Source organism: Podarcis vaucheri (genome assembly GCF_965113315.1).
Source record: "Podarcis vaucheri genome assembly, chromosome: 10".
Classification (NCBI taxonomy): domain Eukaryota; kingdom Metazoa; phylum Chordata; class Lepidosauria; order Squamata; family Lacertidae; genus Podarcis; species Podarcis vaucheri.
In genome coordinates this window covers 46,042,511-46,064,063 of record NC_138748.1, presented here as the reverse complement: position 1 = coordinate 46,064,063, position 21,553 = coordinate 46,042,511, and the positions used below count along the sequence as shown (strand labels likewise).

Below are 21,553 nucleotides of genomic sequence, written 5' to 3'. Positions count from 1 at the left end.
CATGCTCTACTGCTGCTGCACATTGGAGCAAGAGTCAACCTATACCAAGTTATTCCAAAGGCAGAAAACATGAGCTTCCTTAATGCCCAGTGCGCCTCCTCCTCATGGGTGTGGGGAAGGAGGAAGCTGTGTCATCAGAACAGCTTTCTGAGTTTCTGACACACAGGATCATGCTTTCTAGCCTCAAGGACATGAATGCAAAGCCCAGGTTCCTGATCCCAGCACCACTACTGTAGAGTTGGAACAGACCATGAGGGTTCTCTAGGCTGACCCCCTGCAATGCAGGAATATTTTGCCCATCTTGGGGCTCAAACCCACAACTCTGAGATTAAGAGTCTCATGCTCTACCAACTGAGTTCTCCCAGCTGCTAAATCTCCCCAGTCAACCATGAGCCCAGTGGAGGGTAGCATCAGGGATGTTTCCTGAGTCCTCAGGCCTGTGTTATCATCCAGTCTGCCTGCATTCTGCATTTACACAGCCTGTCATTATTTAGGAAGTCAATGCAGCACATACATGAATCCTCCCCCCACCCCTTAATCCACACTTGTCTGAGAAATAATTATCTTGTTATAGCATTGATTCTAGGGACCCTCAGGCTCAGAGGGGCCAATGTGGCCCTCTAGTCCTCTCTATGCGTTCCTTGAGACTTGCCCAACTCATCCCCCCACAAGCCACACCTCTCGCTGTCCTGCCTCTGCATCCTCCTCTAGTGATCTTATCTGGCTGGAATATATCCTTGACTTGTGGTAAGACTTTTTGCTTGATTGCTTGGATGGATGGGCATATCAGCCATGGAGCGTGGGGCGTGTCCAGGCCACACCCACTACTGATATGTGGCCCCCTTCTGGTTGCCCACAAGTAAATGTGGCCCTCAGGTTGCAAAAGGTTCCCCACCTCTGCCAATGCAGCCTGACCTAAATTATAAGGCTTTCATGAATGGTCCCGCCCAGTGCTGGCTCTGACTATTGACACTGGTTTGCAGCACCTGCCCCCAAACACCAACCCATTGCTACATCTGGCCAAATGTCCCCTGCTTCTGTCCCTACTGCATCAAGGACTCAGTAACTGCTACAGCCGAGAGTCTCCCATGAACTTACCGGGAGTCACTGCATGGGTGTGTTTGCTCGGAGAACTTTATCTCAAGACTTAGCAAACTGTTTTCGCACATGGAACCTGGTCGTACCATGGTAGGATTTGCATATTTCCAGGATAAGACTTGCAGAGGAAAGTATGTTTTCTGAACTACCTTAAAATGCCTGAACAGGATGCCAGTGTTAGAAAAGAATCAAGGACAAGATAGCAAAGATCTGTGTTTGGGTTGAACCGAGTCCAGAAACAACTTGCTAACCAGTTTTGCTAGAAGAGAATAGTTGTAGTATTTATCTCATCTACTGACTCCCGACCGAAACCTGGTAGCTGCATTCTGAACCAAAGGGTAGTCCCATCCGGAGCTCATTATGGCAATCTGTTCTGGAAGTAACTAGACTCACTACAGCAGGGATGAGGAACTTGTGGCCCTCCAAAGGTGGTGGAGCCCAGCTCCCATCAGCCCCAGTCAGCATGGCCAATATAGACTCAACTGTAAAGGATGGAAAGGTAGGGAGGAGAGGTGACAAGACAAGAGTTTACTGTGTGCTGCACAGCTGAAGGTCCGCGGTGTAAGGCTTATTGAGCATTCATTCTGATTTACTTGCCCAAAGTTTACACAGAAGTTAGGTGATGCCTGGCCTTCTTTGAGCATTTGTTCTGATTTGATTGTGGGCTGGTTACACATTCATCCCGATTTGCTTCTGGGCTGTTGTTTATCTATGCCTTCCCCTTACTTGCTGGTGCATCCCATGCATAGGAACCAACTTCTAGCGGTCGAGGTCTCTTTGGGGGCCCCTAAAAATATTTGAGGTGGGTCCAGCGCCCGCCCCCGCCCCCAAGTTGATGGACATTGCCATTCAAATGGTGCAAACACACAACGTCATGCGATTAATTATGCCGGGCAGGGCCTACTTGCCTCCCCACCATATTTTATTCAAGTTGGCACCCCTGATCCCACATTTTTCAGTGCAACCCCCGGCGCTTTCCTATCCTAAGCACAAGAAGTCAAAATGGATTTGTCACGCTAGGGCGACAGAGCGCTTGAAGACACTTCGATGGCGCGCGGACTTAAAACTCTCCGGTATGCGCTTGAATCCCTCCCTCCCATAAAATAAGGACGGTGGGTGTCGAAAAGGACCCCGCTGCGCCACTCCCTGCGATCTACGCTCTCAAGTCCCATGCGCGCTGCTGCTCTTTGCGCGCGTGGCGCACCGTCTACTTTCTCCACTCGAGTTTTGGGCGAAAAGAAGGTCTTGTTGGGAGCGCGCGGGAAGAGGCTGGCCCTCCATTCCACTTCGCGAGGGGGGGGAGCAGCCAGAATGCCAGACGCTTCGTGAGGCGGAAGTCTCATGTGGAAAGACGGGGGGGGGGGAGGATGGGGCTCAGGAGTTCCTGAATTTCCCCCCTGGCCGGACTTTTGAAATCCACTCCTCCGGACTTCGTTCCCTGACGGCTCCGGATTGGTCAGGGCGGGCTGAAACTCCGCCCCGCGCTCTCCACATCCCTCTCGTGCCTCCTCCAGCGGCTCCAGTGCTGGATGCCCGCGGTGAGGGGACGGAGGGCGAAGGATTTGGGGGTCTCTCACGTCACTGGCATCCCTCAGCAGGCTGTGTGGGGCGAGGGGGACCGCTCTCCCCGTGTTGTGGGCAAGTTTGCTGTGAGGGGGAAAAATAATCCAAGCTCCCCAGAAAGTCTTCTCTTTTTTTGTCCCCTCAAGATAAGGTAAAGTCCAAAAGTTTTTGGTATTTGTATGCGTGTCACACATGAGGGGTGTGAGGCGGACTGGGCTGGCAAGGGGAAAGCGGAGCTGTGGGGTGGGGAGTGACATCGGGGGCCTTAAAGGAAATAGAGCTCTATGGCAACTGCTAATAAAATCCTCCTCATCATCATATGAGAAGCAGGGAATAACGGAGGGAAGCTGTAATAGGAAAATGTGAATTTAAAGAGGCCAGGAGGAGAAATGGAAAGCAAGTTGTTTTCGGGATGGGCACTGGAAGGAGAAGGGGAGAGACAATGTAAGAGAAAAGAGAAATGTAAGTAAGTTGAAAGGGGATTTGTAGATGGGGAGAAATGAGCAGAGAGGGAAGAAGAGATAGTGGGGTGGAGAAAGGTCTAAGGAGTCAAGAGGGAGCCATGTCACAGAGGAAAATGGGCACTGAAGCAGAAGTTGTGATGTGTGCGCGCGCCAGGTGAAAGTAGTTTGGATCATCTTTTCTTTGAAGAGTTAAGCTGGCCACTTTGCTTTTTCAGACAGGAAAGGGAATTCAGGGGGGGGGGTGTATATGTGAAGGGACTAGGAAGTACTTTGATCAAAGTCTTGTGGCTCCTTAAAAACTAACAAATGTATTATGGCGTAAGTTTTCGTGACTACTGTTCACTTCATCAGGTGCATCTGAAGTACTTTGACATTCAAGATCAGATAAACACACACACACACACACACACACACACACACACGTCACTTTCCTTTCAAGGCTTATGAGGTTGACCTTCCAGACTATTCTCCCGATCTGGGCAGGAAAACTGTCTTCAACGGAAGGATCTTCTAGACTTTTGCTGGTTCCAGTTCCACATGGCTCAGCTGATATGGCTTTAAGTGTTGCCTAGTAAGGGGAAATGGGCAAGGATTCGTTGCACTCAAAAGTGTGACTCCAAACAGTTCTAGTTCTGTTCTCAGACCACCTTGAATCATCTCTTTCCTACCTTTAGGGAAGCCAATTTGGGTTCTAGCTGTTCCAAGCAAGGAGACACCTGGATCAGTTCCCTTTCACTCTTATTTGACAGAGAACTATCTCTGGTGACCTCTTTGAACTTTACCAGGTCAAAACTGAAAGCCTAATGGGCAACTAACATGATACATTGGTTTAGTTTAGTGTGACTATGGTGGGCTGGACAACAGCAAGCCAGAAGGATCCCCTAAAATAAGAGGCGTCATGAAGATGGGGGCCATTTCATGTTGTTCGCTCTCTTCTTTCTTTGGGGTTCTTACAATAGGCAGGACTGGGGTGAAGGAAAGCTGGGTATCCAACCTGAGAGATGCTAGAAAAGTAGGGGGAAAGCACCTGTGCCAACCTGGTGTCCTCCAGATACGTTGGACTACAACTCCCATCAGCAGGGGCATGCAGGGAGTAGTGGCCCAAAACATCTGTAGGGCCCCAGGCTGGGAAAGCCTGTTCTAGACAGATGGCCAGGGTGGCAAATGCTGTAAAGCAATGGCTGCAATCCTATACGCCCATATTTGGGAGTATGCAACTGTTGAACTCATTGGGACGAGCCAAGTAAATACGCTTAGGAGTCCACTGAACATGTGACAGATGAAATACATAGACTGAGGAGCAGAACAAAAGCCATTGTTCATCTGTTGACCACGAGAGCTTTCCTCAAACAAAGGCATAACTGGATGTTTGGCCTGTGAATTCTAGTGAGTGGGAAAGGTTTTTGTTGTTTTCGCTCCAGACTAATTTGGTAGTCTCAGCAAGCAGCAGCCTAGCTTGGCTGGAAGGAGAAAGAACGAAAGAGGGAGCAGAGCCAAAGATGGAAGATAAGGAGCTCTGTGGAGCCAGTGGCACATTGTGGTTTGGGCATTAGACTAAGGTCTTCTGGCTGCAGGGGAAGGGCACTGCTTGGCATTTGCCACCCGGGGCAGCAAGGACTCAAAGAGTTAGGGTTCGAGCTCATTGTACGTGTCAGGAATTATTTATTGTTTATTTCATATTTTTGTCCTGCCTTTCTTACAAGGAGCTCAGAGTGGCAAACAGGGTACTTCCCCTCACAACAACCCTGTGAGGTAGGTTTGGTTGAGAGAAAGTGACTGGACTAAGGTCACCCACTGAGCTTCACTAGGAATGCAGGCCTCCTAGCCCAACACTCTAGACCAGGGATAGGGAAGCTGTGGCCTGCTGGATGTTCACCCTCAGTGTTAAACCGTGGTTTAATGTGATGTGTCAACCAGGCCATTGTACACTGTACACAAATAAAATGAATAGGTTCCTACACTCAAACTCACAAATGGACTGAAGTACGAGGGACTTGGAGGGAAAGGGAGAGGACAGAAGAGTCAGTGCTTATCCCTGACTGTACAGTTGTAGAGATATCCCATGAACATGTATAGGCTACTGTGCAAGAAATGAGAACATACACACCCAGCTTCCTGCAAAAGCTGCCATGTTGGTCAGCATGATGTAGGGAGTAATAGAAATATAGTATCTGCCAACTACAGTACATTCAGGCCTGCTCACTGGCTGCACTTGAATGTGATATAATGAAGAGCCTGAATGGGCAGCTCTACACTGACTGGATGCAAGAGATGCCTAGTGCTTTGTACTTGATAATAGTTTGTGGAAGAGGGAATTGCAGCAGGTGCATCTTTTCTCAAACATGCCACACTGTGACAAGACCTGCTGCAAAAATTACATTTTCTTCAACGTTGTCAAAGTTACAGGAGATCCCGTTCTCCCTTGGTTCTGGTCACTCCATGTGTCTACCTTAACCAGCACATATTTTTCTTAAAATGATGTATATTACAATTCTTTACATTCCTAGTTTCTGCTCGTAGCCTACAAAGAGAGAAGGCTCCAGAGGAAGCAACGCTCAGGAATGCACCCCCTTCTTCTGGAGCTTTTTAGGCAATGTGGTCCACTGATGGCTCTAGACTCCATCATTCCTGAACCTGGTGCCTTCCAGATGTTTTGTACACCAGCTCCCATCAGTTCCAGCTAACATGGGTCTGGGTTAATGGCAGTTTTAGTCTAAAACACCAGCACCAGATTTATGAAGGCTGCTCTAAGCTGTGCATTGTATCTCTGTGGTATATAGGGAATGAGAGAATTAAAAGCAAGATAAATTTTCATCAACAGGCCCTTCTTTTTTTCCTGAAAGGGCTCCTGTGCCTTTCATAGCTGCGTGACACACAGAAAATCCAGCTGGAAATATTCTCAGCATGGAGATACGTTGATAAGAAAAGCCTGGGACTCTTGAATTTGTGCTTGTTGTGCAGCTGTGAAATGTACAGAAACACTGCCAGAAAAAAGTTGGCAACTGTTATTTACAATAACTGTATTTTAGGTTGCCACTATTTGTTACTGGCAGGGCTTTGGGGCCTCTAACAGCTGCATGATGGGAAGAATTCAACTATTGCATCTCTGTTCTTGGATAAAACTATACCTATTGAATTTTGGCCCCTGCAGCTGTTAAAGATAGGAGAGCCTTGCCATAAAGAAGGTGGCAAAACTGATAGCACTTCTGATGAATTTTTTAAAAAATATTATTTTTATATTTGATTATTATTGATACATATTATCTATTTGTCCTGGATTTCTTTTTTGAAAAAGGAAGGTGGGCTACACATATTAAAAAATAAATAAACATTGCATCTTGCATTCCTCATTAGCTCCTGTCAAGTGTATGAGAGAGTATGTTTGAATAAAGCTCATGTATTACCTCCCGGGTTGGGCGGGGGGGTGGATATTCCCTTGGGGGAAAGGTGGTTGGGAGGTGGTGGCAGGTGGAGTAAAAAGAAAAAGAAATGGACATCACTTCTCTCTCTCTACCTGTCTCCTCATAATTCATGTGTCATCCATACAGTCTCTCCACACACACAAACAACCATTTTCTCTCTCACTTCATTCATTCCTCTTTCCTCTTCACCCATCATTCATTCATTCATTCATTCATTCTCTCTCCCTGCCTCATCCCGAGTTTGGGTGCTGCGCCAAAGATGGTGAAGGGCAGCATGGAGCTCAGGTGGGGTGTGGGTGGCCTACCTGTGTACAAAGTTATCAGTAAAGGCAAGCAAGCTATTTCTCCCATAGTGATGGAAGCCATAGTTTATTGGAGAGTGCACATGGTAGAGGAAGGTCCCAGGCAGAAGGCAGCACCATGTGCTTAAGACCAGTGTTTCCCAACCTGTGTTCCGCGGCACACTAGTGTGCCGCCAGACGTTGCCTGGTGTGCCGTGGGAGGGAGGCGGGCGAGTCGGGCGGCGAGAGACGGGGCGGTGGTGGTGAGGAGAGGCCGCCCAGCGTGGGGCTCTCGCCGTCTGCCTGCCTGGCTGCCTGCCTGACGCGCAAACCCCCGGCGCAGGCGCCCCGCTTGTTGACACGGGAGGGGAGGGGGGAGAGGAAACGCTGCTGGTGCCGCTGCTCCTCGGCGGCGGCTCCTCCTCTCAGCCCGCCCTGCCTATATTTGCGCCAATCCCCGCCCACTAAAGCATTCGCGCCTCCCAATGGGAAGCCTTGCCGGGCGGCGGGCGCTGCTGCCTGAGAGTTCTGAAGCCACGCCCACTTTCCCAGAGACTGGCGGTTCTGAGGGATCCAGGGCAGGGCCGGCACACGCGCACGCTTCTTGCTGCCCGGGCGCTTGCTCTAATCCCGCCTTCCCTGGGAGGGAGGGACGGCGGTGGCCGCGAGCGTCCGGGGTGGGGCGTGCGCTGGCTCTCCCTGGCGGCCCCCGTGCCTGGCGTTCTATCAGTGCGCCTCCACGTGCTGCGCTCTAACCCGGAGTTAGAAGCGAATTAGAACACGCCCCCCGTGTGTGGTGTGGTTTTTTTTGCTGCTCCTCTTTTTTTAGGGCTTTTTGGCGGCTTTTGGGACGGCGTCGAGGGGTGGCGCCCACGCTCCTTGTGCGCCCGCCCCGGAGGCTCGCCCGCGCAGTAGTGCTAGAGGAGGAGAGAGGTGGGCATGGCGGCTGTTTTGGAGCTGTTGCTGCAGGACGAAGTGGCAGCCAGCACTGTCGTGCGGTGGCTGAAGGCGAGCCAGAGCCCCTGCGCCGTGGAGGTAAAACGCGCAGCACCGCCCTTGCTTCACCCAGCCCTCGGTTCGAGCGGGAAGTATCCGGGAAAACGGAGTTGATGCCGGCCTTCAAAACTCTGCGCTCCAAAAGGGAGGCGGGAGGGGGAAAAAACAGGTCGACCACTTGAGGTTTCCTCCTCTGGCGGGATGCTAAGTGGGAAGCTGCAGCCTTCAGGCCTGCGCTATGTGAACTCCTGAAGGGCTCTTGCGGTAGCTTTTCGGGAGCCCAGGTGTATATATGTGCCCCCCTGAGGGAGCCCTTCACTGAACCTGAGAACCCTGCTGTGGAGTTGGTGGGACTGAGTTGCTGTGCGCCCTTACGAATCCTTCCCAAATGCAGCTTTAATGATTCAGAAACAAGACCTACAGAATTCGTTGGAAGTTACTATTTTTTTATTTTTTTTTACGTAAGTAAAAAGTGACCTTTCCCCATCTGGCATGGTGGTGTGCCTCGAGATTTTTTTCATGAAACAAGTGTGCCTTTGCCCAAAAAAGGTTGGGAAACACTGCTTAAGACTAACTCCTTCCATTATTTAAGAAGAAGGCTATAGCACTGCAGGCACTGAATGCAAGTAGCAAATAGCAAATCCACTGGGGAGAGGGAGTCATTGTTGTTGTTACTACTGCTACTACTGCGATCCATCTTGTGATTTTTTCAGGCTGCCTTCACCCCCATGGGTGACCACCACTTCTGTGTCCTTTTGTAGATGGACAAGTGACACTGGCTGTCCAAGGGATGAAGGGCAGAGGGTCACTGTTTTCTCCCCCTCCTGGGGTGTGGGGAGGGCAGTCAACGTCTGTCATAAATCCCAGTTTGAGGTTTTTAATCTTTCATTTGCCAGCTGCGTAGATAAGAGGGGCCCTGAATAAGCAAACAAGAGCCAGGGCTGGGAAGGAGACGTGGCCCTGGCACAGAGCATGGCATTCTAGCCTGCCTTGGCACCTGTGCTTTCCAAGGTGATCCGCAAGAGAGGGAACAAATGGAGGGTGGGTGGGATGTAGCTCCTAGAACGGCTAAGGGCAGGGCCGGCACAAGGCAACAGGCTAAAAAAAAGGGGGGGTATTCAGCTGAGAAATGGGCATAAGAGCATTTCTTGGGAGCCAGCTCAATGAAAGGAAATTTTGTACTGAAATCTGGCAACATGTCAAACCTGTGAACTTTTCGTCATTGTTGAAATTTCAAACCCTGAGCAAAATACCATTCAGAGCTGCTTCCAAAACATTTTAAAAATTATGGTTTTCTGTTGTTGTTGTTTTTTTAAAAAAAAAGTCAGGGGAATGAGATAAGGTGAACAGTTGAAGTCAAAACAAAAAAGCGTTATCTGCTACATGCAGTGAGAACCCACCAGAATAAGAGTGTACAACAAGCAGTGAAAAACAAGTGAGTGGAGAAGCCAACCCACCACACTTCATAGGGCAAGGTCAGGTGTGCCTTCATCAGGGTGCTGCCCTTTGGAAGGCCCTCCCACCCCACTGAAGCCGGCTTCCCACCCTCCATGAGACACAGAGAAGGGCCTCTCAGGATCTTAAGAAGCAGGCAGGGTGATATGGAAGGAGATGGTCCCTAAGGTATCCTGGACTTAAGCCATGCCAGGTTTTAATGGTAATCACTGGTAACCAATGAAACTTATGCAGATATAATAAATTGGGACAACCTCCACCCACCATCAAATTATCTTGTTGGCCATCCTGAGCCATGCTAGCAGAGTGGGGAGATAAGGGGGAAAGTTATTCTTCCCTGCTTATTGGAAGACCTTGTGCCTTCTCCACAACTGCTTGACCAACAATATTGCACTAAATATAAACCATGAGAGCACTAAAGCAAAACAGGCAGAAAACCTCACCCACCTGGTGGGGCATCTGAGATGTTGTTGTTTAGTCGTTTAGATGAAGTCCTATTTAATGGGCCCCATGGAGCACAATGCAAAAAGTGAGCTTTTGCTACACAAGTTGGCAACAAGAAGCAGTTGAGCAAAGTCTCACTTCTGAGGTTTTCAGTTTCAGACCATCTCAGCTCAGGAGCCTCACCTTCCTTTCGGTCTTTTTTTCAGAACCTCTTACAGCAGGAATCCAGGATCAAGGCATTTGACTCTGGCTGTGGCGACCTGCTGTCCCATCTGTTAGCCAGCTCCCATACCGGTGGGAGGTGGAATAAGAGAAGCCGGGAGAGAGAAAGAGCAGGCGGAAGAAGAGTTAGCGGATTAGCATTAATCCTCCAGCTTTGCACACTTCCAGCCAGACAGGAACAACGACCGGTGTAACAACAGCCTCCTTGATCACTGCTTCTCCTCCCTCTGTCCAAGGAGAGAGAGACAGGGGTTCCAGTCTACACACATCCTCTCTGCATTCCTGAAGGCCCAAACCTGGAAGAAACAAATTAGCCTGGTGGCTTCCTTAAAGCTGTGAAGAGACGCTATCTAGGGGATCTACAGAGGTGGGTGGAAATCAGGTGCCCACACCCAGCTGGAAACCTAGAAGTTCCACAACAGGTTGGTCTTGAATAGGCTGGAAGGAAGGAAGCAGAAGGACAAGTGATGGCGGGATCCTGGACTGTGACAGGTCACTGAGACACAAACACCTCCAGAGTTGTGCCCACCTCTCTTGAACGGCACCTTGTTGTATTTCTGAGACAGTGTTTTGATAAACGGGCTAGGAGATGAGTCTTGGGAAGCTGCCGGTGATTGGTTGGGTGTCTGGCTCCCACAGCAAGCGCCGTCTCAAAGTGGAGCTGACCCCGGACATGATCAGCCCACCACTGGGGGACTTCCGCCATACCATGCATGTGGGTCGTGGCGGCGATGCCTTTGGGGACACTTCCTTCCTCAGGAACCATGGCGGCGAGGAAGCCAAGCCCAACAACTTCTTTGCTCGGACACTGTGGCACGTGAGGAGAAGCCCGCTAAGAAGCCGAGGAAGCAGGAACAAGGACGAGGCCTCTCCTACGCCCCCTGCCATCTCACCCATCATCAAGAATGCCGTATCACTGCCGCAGCTCAATGAAGGAAGCTACGGGAGCGATGGCTTCGGAGTTCCCTTTGCCTTCAAGAGCACTCCCAACAGCTTCTCTGGCTATGGTAGGTGGCATCTGGTGGTGGATTGGTTTGCCTTGCTTCACTCTTAGGTGTGCAGTCAAAACAATCCTACACATATGCAAATACTTCTTTACTGAATACGTTTGAGATTTCTGTTTATTTAGGAGTGCTGTGCATGTTTAAGGGCAGCATGCTGAACGTGGCCTCTTCCGTAATAGTACAACTATTCCTCATTGCTCTTTCTCTATTCCATTAAATCTTTTTTCTTCAGTTGTTTTACTTGTTACAACACAAGTCTGCAGCTTGCTGTACTAACAAATCAGTACTTTCTCCTGAGTGATTGCAACATGTCCAATAAACAACATTAAATGACAGGCTTGCATTTAAGTTGTTCCACGGGCATCACCAGCAAACATGACTGTACATAAGTTTAGGTCTAGAAGACTTTTAAGTGAGTAACATAATATAAAATAAAAGCTAAGGAGATAGAAGGTTTTTGGTTGGGACGTAGCTCTCCAGGACTCTGAGTGTTTTCATAAATCTTTCCCCCCCCACAAGCAAATGGTAGCAAAGCATTTAAGTATGTGCCATAGATCTCATCCATTTCCTTGTGATGGCTTTTCCAATATACTTCCACCAGTGTACAAGCAGTGATATTTCTGCCAAGTCATGCAATCCCAGAATGCACTGCACATACTCCTGGCACCATTAAGAAGAGGCTAGAAATAGCTACGTATGTTTTCTGGTCTACCCAGTTCTCCACAGAAGTCTGAAAGACTGATGATAGGAAACATGGTTTGGGAAAAAACAAGGGAAAAGGAAAATAAGGGGCAGGGTAGATCTCTCATTGCAACTATACATGCTGTTAGTGAATATTACAGGAAAGCAAAGCAAAGGCCCTGGATATTTTCAGGAATGACTGTTTCAGAGACGTCTTATTTTCCTCAGAGTAAACATTAGGTCAGTGCAGTGCATAGGGTCTTCTATAAGACAGCTACTGATTCTTTCTTGTTTGCTTGCATACCTCTACTACCCTGACTTATTGACTTGCTTATTACTTTTCTCTCTCATCTGTTTCTTCATTGTTTACTTTAGATCAAAGTGCTACTCTCTGATGTCCTTTGCTGGTTTTCTTTCTTTCTTTCTTTCTTTCTTTCTTTCTTTCTTTACCATGTTACCAGCAAATAAGCAAGCTTAACTTTGCAAGAGCTAAACTGGTAGAAATTAGAGCAAAATAATCAAGAGCAACAAGATCAGCTTTGCAGACATCATGAGCAATTCAAATTAGATTAAAATGTACAAGCAAACCAGGAGAGAAAAATAATTGATGTCTGCTGAACTGTGAACAGTAGCAGACAAAGGTGTGTGGCACCATGGCTCGCCTGACCTCTGGTTGGTCATATTGCTGCTGCTTACCAGGAAGTAATGGAGGAAGGGAGAAGTGGGTGGGTGCAAACACACCAGCAGGAGTGCTGGATTGTCCCTGCCAGTGTGTTTGCACCATGTTGGCCTTGCCACTGCCTCACGTCTCTATGGTAAGCAGCAGCAGTGCAAGCAACTGGAAGTAAGGTGAACAGCAACACCCAACCCCACCATCTGCTGCTGACTGCAAATGATGACAGTATGGAGCATCCTAAGGGGAGGATAGTGCTATTGCTGTCCTTGCTAGAGTTGCCAGGTCAGGTCAAGAGCATTCCAGACCCTGAAATTTCAGGGCCCAAACCAGAGTCCTTGTGGTGGCCCTTGGTCATGGAGATGGGTCCTGGAGACAAAGGTTAATTGGGAGAGAAGAGGAGAGTAGGGCAGATGCACACACAGAGCGTGTCTATGCTATAATTTGCAGCCAGCTCATGCCAGACTGAAAGCTGCATGCACCATCTTCTAAATATTATTATTATTATTATTATTATTATTATTATTATTATTATTATTATTAATTATTATTATTATTAATTATTATTATTAAATGCAGCCTTGCCCACTTGGAGAGTCAAGCCTTTCACAAGCCCTTCAAGTCTGGAAACTCTAGACGTCACTTCTGCCTCATCTGCATGCTCAGTGTTATTTGTGAAAAACCCTGCACATTTACAAATTGTACCTCTGGAAAAGACAGGTTACCCCCAACTGGCATACAGGACATATGTGTGTATCATTTGCATAGCATGGAAAAGCTTTTCACAACTTATGCTGAATGTGCGCAGTGCATGCGAGTGAAGATAGCATTAACACTTTTGCTTTTAAAATATATTTGATTTGTGATTGGAATCAAGATATGTAACGAGTCTTGCTTGTCATTATTCCCATGTAAGCCATACTGGTAGCCTTTTCAGCTTAGAATTTTTTAAAAAAAATAATAATAATAATATGTGAGACAAAAACTGGCTGGTATTTTACAGTACTGGCATTACTTTAGGGGTTAGTAAGTGTGGAAGAGAAGGAAATAAAAGATGGAGAAAGAAATCTAAGGCTTCAGTCCTGTGCCCAATTGTTTTAGAAGTCTTCAATGTGCAAATGCAGTGGAGATAATTTCACTGTCACATAACCTAGGACTGGGCTGTACATCGGTTTCCTGGTTTGTCCAGTATTGTCAGATAGTCATGGGCATGTAAGGTGGTAGTTAAATAATTTGGGAGCAGCCTTGTCAGAGGCTCTGGAAAAGCCTGTCTTTTTTGTCTCGAGTCTGGATGTTTGTCTCAGGCAACAAATGCCGAACATGCAGCTGTTAGGAAATAGGACTGTGTGTTTTGGGTAAGGAATTTACAGCATGTTTGGCAGAGGAGAAAGGAAGAGAGGGGGATATGGGGGAAAGGTGACAGTAACATGGGTCCTGGAACAGAGAGTATTGAATGGAGGGAGAAGCAGACAGACAGGGTGCAATAGGGCAACCCTGCTCCACTGGCAAAATGCATTGCCTGGTTCACCTAAAAGGGGGAACCTAGACCAGTGTTTCCCAAACGTTTTTGGGCAACGGCACACCTGTTTACTGAAAAAAAATCTCGCGGCACACCACCATTAAAGCCCCGCCCTGTGACGTCAGCGCGCAGCGTCACGCCGGGAGGGACGCACAAAAGTGAAAGTTTTTTCCCTCGGCAGCTCCTCTCAGCTGCGCTCAATCCGCCTCGGAGCGCAGGAGCGATGCCTCTCTCTGGCTCTCCCTCCGCGCAGGCTGAGGGAGGGAGGGAGGGGCGCGTGTGACCCGTCTCTGCTGGGAGACCAAACCCAGCGAGGCAGAGTCGCGCGGAGGCGCCCAGGCAGCGCTGCCGGCTGCGAGGAGGAGCGCCAGGCAGCAGCAGGAGGCGCGACCTCTCCTCGCCGCCGCCGCCCCGCCTCTCGCCACCCGACTCGCCCGCCTCCCTCCAGGTATCTCGCGGCACACCAGCCAATGTCTCACGGCACACTCGTGTGCCGCGGAACACCGGTTGGGAAACACTGACCTAGACCCTCCACTAACCAGCATAACTAAAGCTTCTAGCCCTGTGGTGATTTGAGCTCATAGCTTTGCATAGCGGCTAGCCTGACTTTCACTGCTTAAACAGAGACGCTGCTTCCTCTGTCTAGACTCTGCATGCCCAATACGAAATGTCCACACTGCAGCACTTGCACTGAGGTGGGACTAGCAGGGAGGTGAATAACGGTCTCTGTTCTGAGCTCCTGTTGCTGCAGAATGGCTTTTCCCCAGCTGCCTGGCCCCCTCTAGCATTGCTGGCGCCTGCCTGGCTTTCATCAAGGAAGAGAGCAAGGCAATGCTGCCCTCTGTCGAACACTGCAAGCCATGCAGCAGTTGCCGCGCACACATCCTTCCACCCCCAGATTTCTTTATATCGCCTTTTCTTTTCACCCAGATTAATACCAGCTTTATGAGTAAAGGAGAAGCCTGGGTCAGTCATTCAAATGTAGACCAGGTTCCCCATTCTCTCCAATTCATCCAGCCAATATTGCAGTGCAATCAAGCCTGCAATCCCATTGCTTGCTATTTATTTGCAGCGCAGCCAACCCTACGATTTCATCACTCAGGCCAAACGTCCCTGGTGCAGAATTCGCCCTGCTCTTATCATAACGGTGTACACAAAAGACTGACGGTTATTCACAAAGGCTATTAACTTAAAAGTGATCAGCATCTACATCAAAGTATCTTTAAACCAATGAGCCCCACACTACTTGTTGTAGCACTTGAGAGGGACTGGAGAGGGCCTTGAGTTATTAGGCAGTTATTGGATCGCCCATCAGTTTATGCCCAATGGATCTAGCAAGGCAGCATCAACCCCCCTCTTTCTGCCTCTGTATAGAGGACACAGCCCACCCTACAGCTGACAGGCATGGAGGCAGGGCTAGCCAATGCTGTGGTTGGACTCGCAGCTCCCATCAGCCCCAGCCAGCATGGCCAGTGGCTGGAGTTTATGGGAGATGGAGTCCAGCAACAGCTGGAGGGAACCACCTTGGATACCCTTGGTTTGGGGTGATGTAAGAAGCATCCTTCTTACCGTCAAATCTTGGTATTTCACCCCTGAGCCATGACTGATTGGGCAAAGGCAAAGTATTAACTAGCCTGCCCCCTAACTCCAAGGTAAACACCTTCCTCCTACCGTTCTGAGAGCTGACTGAATAGATGATGTGTTTTTGTGAAAGTACATTGTGCCTCCAAGGTGGGAAAACACCCTCTGCCCTGGTTTTTGAAAGTTTGGGAAGCTCAGGCCACTGAGTTTTATTTGCCAGAGGATGGAAAAGAGAAGCAAGAAAAGTGGTGTGCAGTTATCATACTGAGATGTCACATATTTCCTCTCCTCTCTACATCTGATAGAGACTCTGTTGGAGGGAGGGAGGATACCGGGTGAGCTCAGGGATGAACCATTTGCTCTTAGCATCAAGAGCTGCTCATTGGAAGTAGCTCATAAGCCACTGAGCTGTGGCTAATTTGCATATTTTAGTTGCATGCTATTAACACAACGTGCATGAGCATAGCAAATGTGAATCAACATTAGCTTGACACAGTGCGCTCCTTCTGCGATAACCTCATCCTGAAATTGCCATCCTCTGATGCAAAGAAACCTTGACTAAGCACTTGAAAAGCAGCAAAGCTGGGTCTTAGAAGCCATATCAGTTGTCAAACGTAATAAATGTGGTCTTCATTCTGACACGCTTGCTTAGTTTTCACCCTTCTTTTGCTATCACATCTGTTAACATCTCTCCAATTGTGAGGGACAGAGACTCTCAGGGTTTTAAAAAGAAAGACTGGGCCACACGAAACAGCTTTCCCTTTCCCTGGGATATCTGGAGACTAATGCTGACCCATCCATAAGTTTTGCATCATATATGGATAAGAGGATTGCCATCCTACACCAGCCTTCCCCAACCTGATTCTCCCTAGAATTGGTTAGATTACAATTCTCATCCCAATGGATGTGGGGGTGATGGGTGTTACATTCGAAAACATCTGAAGGGCACCACATTGGAGAAGGCTGTGTACTGCAAAGGACAGGTTCTCCCATGCTTTGTTCTGACCATTGCTTTCACTGCCTTTTCAGGAGTGGAATCTGGATTCTGCACCATCCCTCGTGTTCCGCGCTCTGAGAAGACCCAGGAAAGCTCCCACCGTGCCGAATCAGCGCTGAACCGTTCAGACTCCTTGCTGTCTTTTCGCCTTGACCTTGACCTTGGCCCCTCCCTGATGAGTGAACTCCTCCATGTCATCAGCTTCTCGGGAGATCACGGCCGCAGCAACACGGAAGAGGAGGAAAGAGGGGAGGGCAAAATTTCAGCCTGCAGCGACACTGCCTCACCTCTTTGCCCGGAGGACACCAGTGGGGAGGACTCATTGCCCTGGAGACCAGGGTCTCTTCATGTTAAAAGTGAAGAGAGCAAAACTGCATCAAGCCTTTGGGTTCGCTCCGAGGCCAGTTCACCACTGGTGCAATCCGTTTGTGCTAATGGGGATTTTCATTCCAGAGAGTCGTCGCAGGAAGGGTCACCCTGCTCTAGGGGAAAGAACCTGCCCTCTGAGCTGGGAGCAGTGCCGAAAGAAACCCACTGGCAAGAGCACCAGAATGGCTGTGACACGGAAGCAAGAGAATTCAACCGGGCAGCCCAGATTTTAGCTTCCTACCGCAGCCTGCAGCAGCGAGAAGAGCCAAGAAACCAAGCCTCGTGGGAAAGCCCAGATGCCAACATGTGGCAACTGAAGGCTGAACAGCAGGAACGCAAGGCCAGATGGCACCACAGAGTAGAGGAGGAGGAAGAAGAAGAAGAAGAAGAGTTCTACAGAGATGGAGCAAGCTTTGCTAGGGAGGGGCACAGTGATTCCTTTGACTATGTTGATGAGGAGGACGATGAAGTTAAGGTTTGAACAGCTGTAGATGCTCTCTTGTGACCTCCCATCACACTCCCAGGGAGAGACCAGTGTTAAAGGGAACTATGCACCTTGCAGGCCGACTGGTGTGTGAACTCACAGGGTTAGCCTTCTTTGGAGATGTTCTAGATGGTGATAGGCCGGTGAAGGAGGGAGCTCAATTACCTGCTTTGCTCTCCTGCTCCTCCTTCCGGCTTTGGTGGTCTAAAGAAAGGGACAGAAGTAAAGCAGAATCATACAAAGGAGATGGCCAACCTTTGTTGGCTCTTTCATTGAGGTCATGGCTCTTCAATGCAGCCAGCATTTACAGGTGTTAATGAGTTCACATTTCCCTTTAACCCCATTGGCTGACTGATTCTGTCACTGCAAATTGCACCATGACCCCTCCATGGCCCGGTAAAAAGAATTTATCCTTAAGGAAAGAGGGGGGGAACCAAGGAGACCCTGCACACCACTGTCAAACAATTATAAGAAAGAAAGTTTTTTGATAAAGGAGCAAACCTGAGATCTAGGTGGAACAGGAAAAGCCACAAGATGCTAGGCTTCCTTCAGTCCCAATGCAACATTATTCACCTATCAGGAGATACTTATGTTTTCTGCTTGAGGTAAAGATCACGGTCACTAATCTTCCAGTCCGATATTCGAACATCAAACCATCCAAGATGTCCTCTTTCCTCTGCTTATAAGGAACACCAGACTTGGATTGGATTTGACCTCAAACTGCTCCATCCTCTTTGGTGCTCCATCCATTTCTTCATTTACTGAAACCTGGATTGGACCTGGTCTGTTTATCCTTCCTTTTGCATTCTAGTGAGGAAATGTACATTTTTGGTCTTCTATGAGGTATTACTCTGAGCTCATTCCAGGGAAGCCTATCTATGAAGTTGTTATTCACCCTGCTTCCAGGGATTGCACAGGAATTGAGTTCAGGATCCTCCATTTTGTGTAAGTGTAGGAATCCAATTCACAAAATGGGAGACAGAGGGGGGCCTCTTTTCACCCTGCTCCCTGGGTCTCCTAGAGCAGGAATAGGGCATGTAAGGCCCATAAGCCATACCTGTTGTTTTTTAACTGTATCCCCAGCACTCACAGCCTCACTGCCATTGTGGTAGCTCACCCACAGGCTGCTTGTTCTGGAAGAAAAGCACTTCTCAGGGTATAGCTGGGTGGAGCCCCTCAGTCTGCCTTAACATGCCTAACTTGTCCCACATGGGGAACATGCGGCGCTCCAGATGTTGGAACCAAATTCCCACCAGCAGTAGCCAACATGGCCAATGAGCAGGATGATGGAAGATGGAATCTAAAAACATCTGGTTTTCCCCATCCCTGTCCTCAAAGATGTGGCCTCGGGGGGCCATTCAGACAAACATAACGGCATTATCGAGTCCTCAAAGACTCTACCCCACCTCAAGTTTCACTAACAAAGTGGGGAGAAGTACATTTGAAATGTACCTCACGGGAAATATTCTCCCACAGCAACAATTTCCCACCCTAGAAAGAGTGAATATGGTCAAGCCTTTGAGCTGGTAAATTACACATAGGGATGCTTTTGGCGGGGAAACGCCTCATGTGAAACATGAGCTGGGTCACTCTGAATCCTCTCATGAGGCACATTTTGAAGAGGTCCTGACAGAAAAGGCTGGGGGTTGTTGTCATCTTCTCCTATCATAGTAACAACATAAGAATCAGGCTCCTAAGTCCCTTGCCCCCCACTCTGCATATTTTAGGAGATACTCATACACAGCCTTTTTCCAGCCCTGTCTGCATTTTTCTGTGGTCAAATCACTCTGCTCTCAAGAAACTATTTAGATGATAAACAAAAGGGATGAGGCGGATGCCAAAGAGCAAACGCTTGGTATTCAGAGGACATACCAGCCATGAGGAAGAAGTCATTGTACAGCATCTGATATGGCTGCCAGTAAGAATCAGAATGCATCACACAACATGATTTCCCATAGAAATCATGTTTAGAAAGACCCAAGAAGATGCATTTTTGTTCCTCTCCCTCCCTGACCCTGTTACTGCAAAAAGATTCCATAAAGTTTGTTCTCTTGGTGTCTAGCTCGGTTGACTCTAGCAAACACCAGTCCACTGCCCTTCTCCCCAGTGTTTGGGAGGGACAGATAAGGCAAAGGAGTCTTTTCTTGCCCATAATATATACACCCTTCAGGAACTCTTTTCTCCACAATTCTGTCCAGCAAGGTCCAGTATTGTATACTGTTTGTATACTGCTAGTTCTGTCCAAGAGCATTAATGAATAGAGCACACAGTTTCTCCAAGGGCTTGGGGAACCCTTGCCTGTCCTTTCCTCTCCTTCCTGGTGTCTCTGCTCAACAAGGGGTGTTGGATCACAGCGCTCCACGTGTCCTCTGGTTTAGATGCCTCTTGGCGATGCAGCCTCTCTGGAATGAGCCCGTTTTCCCCGACTCTCACACAGAGAGGTTTTTGTGCCAAGGCAGAGATTTCTGGTGGATGAGGTCACACAACTTGTCCCTCACAGCACTCTGATTGTTCAACGAGCTGGCAGTGGCTGGAGGAAGCCCATTCCTGCAAAAACTGCCAACGAGATCTATGTGGCAGGAGCAGGGAAAGGAAAGCAGGAAGTAACGGCAGGAATATAATAGACAAGCACTGCGGAGGAAGGCTTCGCCAACGGCTGTTCCTCACTCCCGTGGGTTTTGACTTGCTGACCTCAACCCACTGGTGGCCTGAGGAACTTGAAGAGTTGCAGTTGCAGTTATACGTAAATGGCATTTGTGGGGAGATTCAATACTCTGCTCACACTGGTATTCCAGGGCTGGTCAACCTGGTGGTTACTGCGGGGTTCTAGGAAGCACTGGGTTAAATCTAACAGCCAGACTAGATGTACCTTTGCATTTAACATGCACTTTTTTAAAAAGGAAGCTGCCTTATACTTATATTTCAGGTTAAGAACGGACCTCCAAAATGAATTAAGTTCTTAACCCGAGGTACCACTGTGTGTGTGTGTGTGTGTGTGTGTGTGTGTGTGTGTGTGTGTATCAATGAGCATGTTAAATGCAATGGCACATTTAAGGATATGACTGGTTTAGGCCTAAAGCAGGGATCACCAAGTCCCATCCCCCCCCCCGCCTGTGGGCAAACCAGATAAAAGTGTTGATGCAAGGCACCATGCTCACACCAAAACCAAGCACACATAAATACATGGCAACTACACACACATGCAAACTCCCCCCTCTGCCAGCAATTAGACTTGGGGGGGTGTCGTTGCTTCCTTTTGCAACCCCAGTGGATGTAATCTTACTGGAGAGTGAGGATGGGGAGGCAAGAGTTAGCCTTCTCTCCTCAAGCTCCAATAATCAGGATGATTGCTTCCCCACCACAACGATTAGGCGACTGTATTTTTATTATTAATTTATTAAATTTTTATACTTTCCTTCATCAGGACACCACAGGGCGGTTTACAACATAAAAACCCATAATATAACAGTAAAAGGGGGAAAATGTGAATCTTTGAAGCCTAACTGTGGTACGGGTGTGGGTGTGGATTTTTGGTGGTGGTGGTGTCACAAACCACCCTTTCCTCATTGCCCTTGGCTCCACAATTAGCCTTGGGGAAAAGCTCTCCACTGGCTATGATTTCCATTGGCTTAATTTCAACAGGCAGGGAAACAGAACCTTGTGCGTGTCAGAACCTGTGGGTGGGTGTGGGTCCATGGGTGTCATGTTAGCAACCCATGCCCCAAGGGATTGACGGTTGTGAAAAAGTCATCCATTGGAGCTTCCATAGCTTCCTGGCCATTTTTCTATATGTTATAGGGAAGCAGAGAGGAGACCTTGTGTTGCTTGCTCTTGACAAATATCTCTCCAAGATCTTTCTGGTTTATCTGATAAGCTTCAAACCAAAGATTCCCCCCTTCTATGTATTCCTTGCACTTATTACTGTTCTCAATATTACAATTTTTATACACATATATTATATACTGACTGGTGATGTGGTAGTCTTTTTTTTTTTTTTCCTTGAGACTGGGACAACTTTAGGGATCTGGAATAAGGGTCCTTGGTTGCAAGATCCACCCATGCACCCTACACCAACATATCACACCCATTCAGAGTTCCTCCTGCAGTTTCCTAACAACTGAAGTCTCCTTCCTTAGGCTAGTAAAATGGTGATGAGACTGGGGGTGAATGAATGACTAATCATTTTACCAGACTCCTAGGAAGAGTCTGATTGGACAGCGTTCTTTGGTTGTGAGTCTACATGATGCGTCAGAGGTTAGTTGCCCCAATACTCATAACCACAGAAGAAGCATTCTTCTTT

General features: G+C 48.3%; 1 protein-coding gene across 1 annotated transcript; it reads left to right on the top strand.

Annotated features, from left to right (window-relative positions):
- The first annotated feature begins 2,637 nt into the window (after nucleotides 1-2,637).
- Nucleotides 2,638-21,219, top strand: CDC42EP1 (CDC42 effector protein 1). Its single transcript, XM_082241422.1, has 3 exons — nucleotides 2,638-2,812; nucleotides 9,930-10,952; nucleotides 16,433-21,219. Exons 2-3 carry the CDS (start codon nucleotides 10,535-10,537, stop codon nucleotides 17,248-17,250), a joined length of 1,236 nt encoding a protein of 411 aa, XP_082097548.1. The 5' UTR covers nucleotides 2,638-2,812; nucleotides 9,930-10,534; the 3' UTR covers nucleotides 17,251-21,219.
- Nucleotides 21,220-21,553: the final 334 nt, after the last annotated feature.

Excerpts from the sequence above, each read along its gene's own strand:
- CDC42EP1 (XM_082241422.1), top strand. The coding sequence starts at position 10,535 with ATGAGTCTTGGGAAGCTGCCGGTGATTGGTTGGGTGTCTGGCTCCCAC. Across the intron at positions 10,953-16,432 it reads CAACAGCTTCTCTGGCTATG|GAGTGGAATCTGGATTCTGC; the intron begins GTAGGTGGCATC and ends CTGCCTTTTCAG.